Genomic DNA, 11,611 nt, shown 5'->3' with positions numbered 1-11,611 from the left:
CAAGCAAGAACGGTGCAACCCAACAATAGTTGTCCTCAATTACCTTGAGGAAGAAAAGTTGGAAACTCCTATTTGAACTGCTCTTGTTAGAGTTCCTGCCAGCACGAAGCTTCCCTCCGCCTAGGGCTCCTACACGTACTAAGGGCCCTCTCTTGGAAAGCCCCGCCTTCACCAAATGAATTGCCAGCCTGTCCACAGATGACCCCGCCTTCCGCTTCTGTGATCACGCCTGCTCCCGGGCCAGGCCTCTAGAAGCTGTGCCCACTCCTTGCTTGGGGGCCCAGATCTTTAGAATGCGAGTTCTTCTGGGTCACTGGTGAAATAAATCCTCTTTCAATTTCTCGGAGAGTGCCACCTGGTCATTCTGCACCAGAAAATGCTGCAACAAACGTACTGACCCCCTCTGTTAGCTTTTGTATCATTCTTGTATTATGATTTGCCTAGGGGGTGGGGTGAGGTGGGGTTTAGAAGTAGGTGCATGAGGGGGTACCCCAAAACACCTGAGTTTTTTTCAAAGCTATGAATTTATTTATTTTTTTGACAAAACAACCTTATCATCTCCAAAGTACTCTCTATCACACTTAAGACCTTTGTCAAATCTGTGACTCCATTCTGAGAAACATTTTTCAAACTCATCTGTTTGGATGGTTGACAGCACCTCCCTCATTGTTTTCTTCACCTCTTCTACATCAAATCGCTGTCCTTTCATGTCCCACTGCATTCACAGAAACAAACAAAAAGCCGCAAGAAGTGAGGTCAGGTGAGTAAGGTGTGTGGGGCAAGACAGGCATGCTGTCTTTAGCCAAAAGCTGGCTCACTGAGATGGCTGTGTGAGCACATGTGTTGTTGTGGTGACAAAACCAGTCCCTAGTCTGTCACAAATCAGGCCTTTTTTGCTGCACATGGCTCCACTGTCTTTTCAGAACCTCTAAATAGAAAGCTTGATTAACAGTGTGACCTGGTGGAATGAACTCTAAGTGCACCATCCCCTTCACATCATAAAGACAAAGAAGCATCTTCTTGATCTTTGATTTCACTTGAGCTTTTTTTTGGGGTGGTGAGGTGACGATGGTGTCTTTCACTGGCTTGATTGATGTTTGCTTTTGGAGCCATAAGAAGAGCACCATCTCTCCTCACCAGTAATGACCTTGGGAAAAAAGTCTAGGTCACTTTGGAGCTGTTCTTTCAAAGCACAGCATGTTTCCCTTGATGCTCTTTACCCGGTCAGTCAGAACCCGAGGCACCAGTTTTGCAGGGACCCATCTCATTCCCAAGTTTCTGTTAAAATTCACTGAACCGAGCTCCAAGATTGTCCAGATAACGTCCCCATCTTTTCAATGGTCCATCGTTGGTTTTCAAGCACAGGTGGATGAATTTTGTCGACATTTTCATCTGTTTCAGAAGTTGACAGATTCCCAGAATGATGTTTGCGCATTTCGTCTTTTTTGAAATGAGAAAACCACTCATACACTTGAGTTTTTTGCATAGTGCTGTCCTTGTAAGCTGTGTTCAACACAACGGCTTACAAATTTCTGTGGCATTTTTCCTGAGCAGGAAACAAAATCTCACAGTTTCATACTCGCTGCTCTGTTAAATCAGCCATCACCAAAAACAACACTTGAGTGAAACTGCTTGAAAAAACTGATGAAAAAATTCACTGTGACCAGAGAGAACCTCCCAGGTGATGTCACTGTATGCTCTAACTCAGAGCAAGTTGCTGGATGCTTGCCTAGTGGGGAAAATGCATGCTTTGAAAGCTCTGCCCAGCAGAGCCTTTCCCATGCTTTATTTTTTGTACCCTCTCATATTATTGAAGACAACTGGGTTATAATAAGAGACACATATGCCCTCCTCTATTATGTAATTTTACTTGAGGGCAGCAAAATTATACAACAAATGTGTAGTAGTTACACAATCTCATGTCAATTTGAGGGGGTTAAGAATGAAAGGGTGGACTTTAGCCTGTCAATCCAGTTGCAGCTGGATTGGAGGCCTCTGGGATAAATGGTTCTCTGAGGATGGCCTCACTCTCTATTTCCCTGGAGGCAGGCCACACATTCTCAGTGCTTCGCCTTCCTGTTTACAAGACACATTGAGCCACGCCGAGACCTTTGCCAGCCCTGCAATGCTTCCCCCGCCATTGGAACCACAAGACTTTTCACCTGATCTTCCTGCATTTTGCATCATTGCATGTGCTGCCTGAGTCTGAAGAAGGATTCATGAATTAGTATTGGACTTATGGGCTAATATTGGGCTTATGGACTTGATCTGGACTGAGCTGGGATGTTTTCTTAACATACAATTACTCTTTGATATAAAACTCTTTCATATATATATATATCTCCAAATATGTGTATGTGTGTGTATGTGTGTGTGTCTGGACTGTTTCTCTAGTCAACCTGGTCAAACACAAAATGCACAGTTCAGAATGATTACAGAAGTATAAACTAAAGTTTAAGGACTGCATATAGGTTTCGATTTGGTAGGAACTCTGGGTGGCATAGTGATTACACATTGGGCTGTGATCTGCGTGGTCAGGACACCCAAATCACCAACATCTCCACAGGAGGAAGACTGGGTTTTCTACTACTGTCAACAGTTACAGTCCTGGAAACCCACGGTGTGGTCACTTGAGTCAGCATTGACTTGATGGCAGTGAGTTTGTCTTTTAACTCAAAGGACAGTGTGCATGCTTTAGAAACCTAGAAAATGTGGAACAGCAGGAAGAAAATAAGTTAAAGTCCCCTGTAATCTTAATATCACTATTAACGTTTAGTGCCTCCCCCAGAATTTTAATAAGGAACAATTCATTTATGCATGCATTCATTCTTAGTGACTTCACTATTCAAGGGGGGTGAACTGGATTGAATTCTGAGCTCTTTAGTCTCCCCTCACGGCGTAGTAGTTCTGCCTTGGTCTGCTAACCAAACAATCAGCAGTTAGAAACCACCAGTTGCTCCGAGGAAAAAAGACTAGACTTTCTACTCCTGCAAAGAGTTCCAGTCTCTGAAGCCCCAGGGAAGTTTTGCCCTGTCCTACAGAACAACTATGAGCTAAAATCAGCTCAGTGGTAACAAGAAAGCAATCTTTAACAATCATTCCCATTACGCAGCCATGGGAGCCTCTTGTTGATGGTGCACCTTGGGCTTTCTCCGAGTTACTGGGGGAGTTGTTCAAGTTTTCTCCAGTCCCCCATTACTCTTGTATTTCAATTCTGACTCTTTCTCCCATCAGTGAACCGGTCACTGGTCACTCTCCCTCCTGCCTTGTTTCTCAGCTTATGGGGCTTGGATTTCATAGGTCAAAATTATAATCATTCTCGTTTGCAACACCTGCAACCCGTTTGCCCTTCATCCTTTGTTTCACTCCCCGAGAAAGACCCTAGCCACGCAGGAGCTGGATGACGGCCTTCTCCATATCTGATCCTGACTAGCTAAATTCCCTGATTTTGCTATTTGATTCATAAATACAACGTTCAAGGGGATACTTAATACTGTGTGCTGCCCAACCCGTCTGGAACAGAGACCAATGCTGATCTCCCCAAATGGCATATTCCCAGGGGAGAGCGGCTATTAGACTGGATCTTGGGTCAGCAAACTGTGGCTAAGGAGTTATAGGTGACTCTTTCAGTACATAGATGAGGCTCAGAAGTGAAATTGAAAAGATTTAAAGGATATTATTCATATAAGAGTGATTTCTAGGGTTAGGGTTAGGGAAAAAAGAGTGATTTCATCTGTATGTAAAAACATATTTATAAAAAAACCCTCATATTTATGGCTCTCAAGTAATGTTTAGATTGCTTTGAGGGACAGGAATGGCTCTTCCATTTCAAACATCTGCCACCCTGCACTCGATGCTTTCTCTCACAGAGGAGATGCAGACATGTACCCTCATTGCATGTAAAAGAGTCTTATTCTAGATGTGGATTTGCAGTCCCCATCTTTAGCCCTTCTTCCCAAACCACTGCCACGAACTTGGTGAAACCTTTCATCACCCACCATCATACTACCTCACATAGTGATGCTTTTGAGCAAGTGATTAATTTTAGAGTAAGAAAAACGAGGCACTGCCTTGTGTTACATATATCCTATCACCCAGAGCAGTCTGGTTTTCTGGAACATTGGAATGGCCCACTGAGGACAGTCATGACACCAGGCTGAGACAGTGCTCTGAGAGGTTGTGATGATGTACAATGCATATATTTGCCTGTTACCATCAACTGCTATGTGATCCTATTCTATCCTTTTCATTCAAGAAACAAACTTAAAATAAATGTGACAAAATGTGCCTATTTTCCAATTATGGGTACTAATTACATAAGTGTTAGTTAGATTATTCTTTTACTTTCAAAACTTATTGAAATATATATACCCCTTATTAAACTTTCACCAGTCAACATATCTTTGGAGGTGTGATATATGGTAGAAGTAGCAAAGTTGAATTGCTGGCTTCTAGGCTATATGCATTTTAAGAGAATTCCAAATTATGCTTCAAAATGGTCATAGCCACTTCCTGTATCACAGACTATATAAGGTAATTTTTTTTGCTTATAAGGATGACAAAATATGCTACAAATAATAACTTTTCACTAATCTAATTGAAAAGTATCTGTTGTATGTTTCCTATTAGAGGTTAATTAAAAAATTTGTTATTAGCTATTTGGACCTCATTGTATATGAACTGTGTATCAATTAATACTATAAATTGAGTTGAGATCTCCAAAAATATGTCACCTTGGCTGGGTCATGATTCTCTGAGTTTGGGTAATTATGTGATGATGCAAATGGGCAATTATATAATGATGTAATCATTCTCATAATGTGATCTGATGTGCTCAACCGATCAGTTATAAGCAATTTGGGTAGACTACAATACCAAATTGTGCTTCAAAATGGCTGTATTAGTTTATTCTCTCACAAATATTTATGAAAATATCCATTTGCATATGGGTAAATAGATACGTGTCAGGCTTGCTTGGATGTAAGGGGGATTTCTGTGTGACATGGCCTTTATTACCATTTATCTTTTAAGACATAAAAGAAGAGAGGATTGAGCAGAGAAAGAGGGATCCACTATCATCAAGAAAGAAGAGCCAGGAGTGGAGAGCGTCCCTTGGTCTTAGGGTCCCAGTGCTGAGAACCTCCTAGATCCAGGGGAAGATAGATGCTAAGACACAAGGAAATCTCAAGGACCGCGGGGGTCCAAAGGTATTGAAAGAAGACCAGGAACTTCCTCCAGAGCTGACACAGAGAACGCCTTCCTTTAGAGCCAGTGCCCTGCATTTGCACTTTTGGCTTCTGAGACTAAGAGAGAGTAAACTTGGATAAACGTAGACTAAGAGAGAGTAAACTATGCTGCTTGGAGCCGTCTCTTTGTGGGAGTGCTGATGTAGCAGCACGAGGCAATTAAGACAACGGCCTTGCCTGCTTTTCTAGTTGACTGTTAGTCTTTCTTTCCCTTTCTAGAGTTGCTCAATAGTTTCATTTTAATATTCTCTAGCTCAGCACTGTGATGTCTGTTAGGAAGTGAGGCTGTTGAGGGCAGTTCAGCATCATTCGTTTATGTACAGATACGCTTACTGCGGTTTTCCTGTTGCCTAAGTAATCGTACATTTATTTTCTAAATGTAGAAAACCCACTTATTAAAAAGAATAAAATATAAATCATCTCTAATCCCATCACTCAGACACAAGTGCAAATCCCTTAACTATTTTCATTTTTCCTTCTCCCAACACCATCTATTGAATTACTTTTCTTTTGCTCCACAGATTTGTGATGTTACTTTTACCACATATAAATCTTTAAAAGAAAAACACAACAAAAACCCTCAGTCTGTTTCTAAGCTATCCTTACTGCTTGTCTGTTTGTTTGCGTGTTACTGTGCCTGTGTTTCCATCGGCGAGGCTGTGTGATGTGTCCCACTCTATGCAGTGCCAGTCCCCTTTCTACTTCTCCAGAGTTTGCCTTGGGCATGCACTTGTGTGCCAATCTGAATCCTGACTGGGTTCTCTGATAAACTGAAAATGCATTAAAAGATGAAATAGTGAGCAGGCTCAGCATAAAACAAGAAGACCTCTTTGCATTGCTTGTCCTGGAAGAAAAAATTCAATTGAATTTGCAAGCATCCTATCAATTCTGAAATTTTTAGTGAGCAAGTACAAGAAATGGAAATTGATGGTCCAAATCCAATTTTTACTAATTGAATGGGTGTAGAGTGTTATTAATATCTCTTTTCTCTATCCTACTGTTTCGTCCAGCCTTCCAGGGGTGTTCATAGGGTCACCCAGGACTTTTAATCCCTAATTCATTTTTTCAGAGGCTTTAAATCTCTCCATCTATCTTTTATCACCTCGGGGGTGTCCGGGATCATCACTCCTGGCTTGAGGAGTGGGCTGTTGAATGCTAAGTCAGATTCAAAGCTCTACAATTTCTTCCTATAGTCTGGCAACTGAAGAAGTTAGGCGTTTCCATATCACAAATGTCCCTCTATATCATACACTTATTGCCTTGACTCAGTTACTCCAGTATTTCTATCAGAGCAAGAGGGGACCACGCTTTTTGGGGGGTGGGGTGGGGTGGGTAATTCTGTGTAACACAGTCTCACCTCTCCCTATCATCCCAACCCTGCACCTGGGCACCAATCCACTGCCCGTCATGTCAATTTCTACTCACAGAGGCTCTAGAACCCCAAACCAAGCCCAGTGCCACTGGGCCGATTCTGACCCACAGCTAGATTTGTATAGATTTTTGCATGGCTTTACATTTTTTCAGGAGCACATCTTTTTTTTTTTCAGGGCAGCTGGCAGGTTTGAACTATTAGGCTTTCAGTCAGCAGCGCAGCTTTCCACTCACTGGGCCATTTATCCTCACGTCTTTGCTGACGACGTTCTCTGTTCCTTAATTATCCCAGAACAGCACAGTCTGAACTGACTACATTTTCTCCCTAGAAACCTGGAAACCTCAGGCTAGGTATTTAATTAAATTAGCTGTTTTCTTCTATTGATTTAAGTCCCATTGACCGATGGTAATTTCTTAGAATCACTGGAAACATATGTGAAAGGGCTTTTAAACGATTACAGTCCAGCAAATGACAGATCTTTATGGGAGGCATGTCATTTCTAAAATAATTTGATTTTGTAAATTAAAATCCAGTATAATTTAATGTGCTATATTGTGATACTATAAGATAATACATAGATTTATTATTAATCTTTTCACATATTCCCTTTTGCCTTCCTTTTACTTACATCCCTTTCCTTTTTTTTGGGTCTTTTTCTATCACATTAAATCTTACTTCTGAAGTACAATGTCAATAATGAGGTCATTACAATTTTCTCTTAAAATTCATACTTTTTTTAGCGTTGGCCTAAATTTAAACATTGACATTATGGACTCGTGCTAATTAGTCTGAATGGTCAAATCCCCCATCAATTATTGAAGTGTCATGTTATTTTGGTTCATGGTTGAGCGTTGGGCTGCTAACTGCAAGGTAAGCAGTTCAAAACCACCAGCCAGCCACTCCTCGGGAGAAAGACAGGGCTTTTTACTTCCATAAAGAGTTACAATCTGAGAAACCCACAGGGGCAGGCAGTTCTACCCTGCCCCGTAGGATCACTATGAGTCGGCATCAACTCAATGGCAGTGAATGCATTGAGATGCTAGAATTTAGAGTTGCTAGGTGGTACACTTGATCACTACCTGAAAAGTTGGTCGTGTAAGCCCACCTGGAGGCCCTTCAGAGGAATAGCCTGGCAGTCTGCTTCCTGAAGACCACAGCATGTAAGCTCTACTCCCATGCACACGGCGGCCTCCAGGGGTCAGAGGCCACTCAATGGCACCGGGTGTGACTTTAGCTTATGTTCAGATAGGAGAGGAAATATGGTGCATGTGAACTAAAGTCATCACCCTTCGGGTAGCTTGTCATTTCATGATAAAATTGTTTCTATCATCAGATGAGGGAGGTTCAATGATGTTTGACTTAATTGCACCCTAAGTTTAGACATTTGTTCCACCATGGCTATATATTATTTATAGTCCACCGTGATAGGTAGGTTTCTTGTGCCAACCTGGCCAGTGAACACACGTGGGATTAATTGAAGGGTGGAGAGATAAATGGCTTGGTGAGCCTTGTCTTTCTTGCTCGTTGATAATCGGACCAGTGTGTGGCTGCCTTAGCTGACTCTGTGCCTCAATTTGCAAGCTACACTACCTGTGGGACACCTAACCCATGGACTGTGCCGCTGTAGTTTGAGGTTCCTTCAAGACCTGCTTTGCCATGCTTCTGGCAAAGTATACATCACTTGAGCTGGGGACTGTCGGACCCTGTCATCTGGCTGACTGTTGGTGGCCTGCCTTGCTGTTTGCTGCCTGTGGCCAGATAGCCTGAATTGCTCTACAGAGGACAGCTGTCTGCTTCCGTGACTTGCACCCGGCGGCCCTCATGACTTGAAGGACTGCCAGTGTATTTGCTGTCTCATGGAAATGAGTTGCACTGAGCCATTTGTACTGCTCTATAGATTAATTAGCTGTTTATTTCTTATGTTGTATATATGTCTATCTATGTAAAGGTGTATAAAATCTTGTGTCCTGGTTTTGTTTTTCTAGAGAACCCTTTCTAACACATCCACCTTTCTGATGAATTGACTCTCTGTGAGGCAAAATTTTGTGTGTCCAATAATGAATCAATCTAGTTTGTCTGTTTAATTTGTTTTTTTAATGGCATTGCATTGGTTAATTTTATTGGTACACACAAAACTATTTTGTGTTAACCACATATGGTTTAATATACATTATCCTAAACTTCCAGATGGATGGAGCTCTAAATGTCCTTGTTAATGATCAGTTAGTGATTTGAGCATTTTTACCCATACAAATAATGTTAGAACCATTATTAGATTTCTGGTTAGCCCAGAAAAAATCTATTTAGCTCCTACTTTTGTTAAACATTGGTTTCATTCACTCACTGCCATTGAGGCCACTCTGACTCAAAGCAAGCCTACAGTACAGGTCAGTCAGCCCACTGGGTTTCTGAGACTATCCATCTTTCCGAGAGCAGAATGCCTCATCTTTCTCCCTCAGAGTGTTTGCTGGTTTTGAACTGCTGGCCTTGTGGTTAGCAGCCCAACATGTAATCCACGACACCACTAAGGTTCCTTAAATATTGTTCTAGTGATGCTAGTCCACGTTCTGTTTTCTGCAGCAAGAGAACAGGAGGAGGAAGGGGATGAAGGAGATGACAAGCACTAGAAGCTGTGATATAGTGGGAAGAGAGATGCAAGAAGGCCAAGAGGGAGGGGGAATGATGGGAAATAGGGCGGGGGCTAGAAGAGAAGGAAACTTGTGTTTAGACCTTGCCCTGAGCAAACAATGGAAATGTATGCGATCATTTGTGTCCTCTAACTTTCATTGCTGCACCCCCACTCCTCACAATCCTAGTGCCCTCATTTGGTCCTAAAGTTCTTCCCGATCCGTCCCTATACCTGTTCTACCTCTAAGCTTCAAGCCGCAACTGCCCGCCTCTCACAACCCCTCCCCCAGCTCTCCCCCACCCCGCCCTAGTCATTGTGTGGAACCCAACCATTTCTATTGAAATGTATTATTCTCTCCTTAGGGGCAAATGAAACAGAAAAACAATCAATCAAAACAAAACAAACAAACAAGCGACAACAAAACAAATGAAGGCAATGCTTTAGAGGAAGGTAAGGTCCCATGCCTTCCCTGGGCCGGTTCCCCAGGCTTAGGTTGGAGGCAGTTCCCGCTGCGCATGGCTCTCTCAGCTTTCCGGCCAACAGTTAGTTCTCCGGACCTCCGATGCAAAGATCCAGCTTCTGGCTGGCACTCAGGACATGTTTCTGAACTCAGTTAAGTTGGTTTTGTGCTTTTTTTCTGTTTTGTCTTTCAAAATAGCTCTCCCGGTTGGGCACAGGGGTAGAGTAGAGGGCTGATCATTGGTGTATGGGGCTATGCTGTGACTGGGTGGCAAGGGTGTCCAAGGCAGTTGGTGGTGGAGGGGTGTGCCCTTGTTCCCATATTCCCTGACTCCTTAGTCAAATGGTTCACAGTTTGCCAACGTTTTGGCTTGGCATTAGTAAATGAAGGTGACAACGTAGCTTCTGTTGCTTGAAGGTGGGATTGTCTTAAAGTAAGAGAAGTAGGGAAAGCTGTTGGCGATGCTGACCACGTTTTCAACACTGTATGACCGTAACGGCGATTCCCTGTTGAAAAGAGCCATATCTAAGAACGAGACATACGTACACATTTGCCAGTCTTTGTGCCCAGACCTGGCCTTCTCTCTGGATTCACTCTCGTCCCCGCCGTGGATGAGTAAGCTCTGCTCCAGGAATGGATGCTTGGCTTCCGTGCTGATGCGAAGCCTCTTGAGACCCCAAATAGCCAGGTACTCCTCGGGGAGAGTGTTTGCGCTGCACAGTGAGAGCTTGAGGTCCCAGACCAGGGTGAAGTTCAGCAGGAGGCCCAGCGCAGCTAGGTCTGTGAACCAGATGGTGAGATGGCCGTGGTAGCTGGGCTGCTCTACCAAATACGGCAGCACGGTTTTACAGCTGCACACGAGGTTGGCCAGGCTGTAGTCACAGTCTTGGACGTCTGCGGGGCAGCTACAGTTCCGAATGGTGTCTTCCTTTGTGAAAATCAGCGTGCTGTTCATCTGCGCCTCTGAGACTGGGCTGAAGGCAAAGATGCCCAGGGCGATGATCAGAAGGGGACAGTGCCCAGAGGCTGAGGTCATCCTGGTCTCAGCGGGGGCTGACGTATTCTTGTCCTGCCTTCATGAACCAGTTGGTTGAACCTGACCTGAAAGGAAACATGCAGCTTTGTTATCAGAGACTCTGGCTAGAAACCCGTGGCCTCCAGTAAAGGAGCTCCCCGTACAACCCACCACCACCCGTCTGCCAGGGTGCTGTCTTAGGGTGGGCTTCATGTTCATTACTGTGGTGCTGGAAGCTTTGCCATCGGCGTTTGAAGTACCAGTAGGGTCACCCATGTTGGAAAGGTTTTAGCAGAGCTTCCAGACTAATACAGACTAGGAAGAAAGGCCTGGAGACTTACTTCCAAACATTAGCCAATGAAACCTATGAGTCACCACAGAATAGAGTCTGACTTACATGTCTTAGACCAGCAGTTCTCAACCTGTGGATCGTGACCCCTTTGGGGGTCAAACGACCCTTTCACAGGGGTCGCCCAATTCATAATAGTAGCAAAATGACAGTGATGAAGTAGCAACAAAAATAACTTTACAGTTGGGCAGTCGCTACAACATGAGGAACTGTATTAAAGGGTTGTGGCATTAGGAAGGTTCAGAACCACTGTCTTAGACTCATCTTTAGGCAAGACCAGCTGCAGATGAGTTGGTAGAGGACCAACCAGGGCAAAGGAGACCCATGTGAGATAGATTGACCCCAAAACCTCAAAGATGGACTCAAGCCCAGCAAGATCAAGAAGAAAAGTCCGGACCAGGGCACGTTCCAGTGGGTGATGCTTGAGTGGGAATCTGGCAGGGCTTTGGAGCCCAAGGACAGGGAATGCTCCTTTCTGTGACCCACAGCCAACCCCCTACACTCCGCTCTCTGAGCACACAATCCTGGTAGTGACACTGA

At 43.7% G+C, this 11,611-nt stretch overlaps 1 protein-coding gene across 1 annotated transcript; it reads right to left on the bottom strand.

Annotated features, from left to right (window-relative positions):
• Positions 1 to 9,984: 9,984 nt before the first annotated feature.
• On the bottom strand, positions 9,985 to 10,773 carry EPCIP (exosomal polycystin 1 interacting protein). The gene has a single exon (XM_075543378.1). The coding sequence runs from the start codon at positions 10,741 to 10,743 to the stop codon at positions 10,084 to 10,086; it is 660 nt and encodes a 219-aa protein (XP_075399493.1). The 5' UTR covers positions 10,744 to 10,773; the 3' UTR covers positions 9,985 to 10,083.
• Between the last annotated feature and the right edge of the window lie 838 nt (positions 10,774 to 11,611).

Source organism: Tenrec ecaudatus, chromosome 2 (assembly GCF_050624435.1).
Source record: "Tenrec ecaudatus isolate mTenEca1 chromosome 2, mTenEca1.hap1, whole genome shotgun sequence".
Classification (NCBI taxonomy): Eukaryota; Metazoa; Chordata; class Mammalia; order Afrosoricida; family Tenrecidae; genus Tenrec; species Tenrec ecaudatus.
Note: the sequence above shows the minus strand (reverse complement) of the source record. Positions and strands in the feature narration are given on the sequence as shown.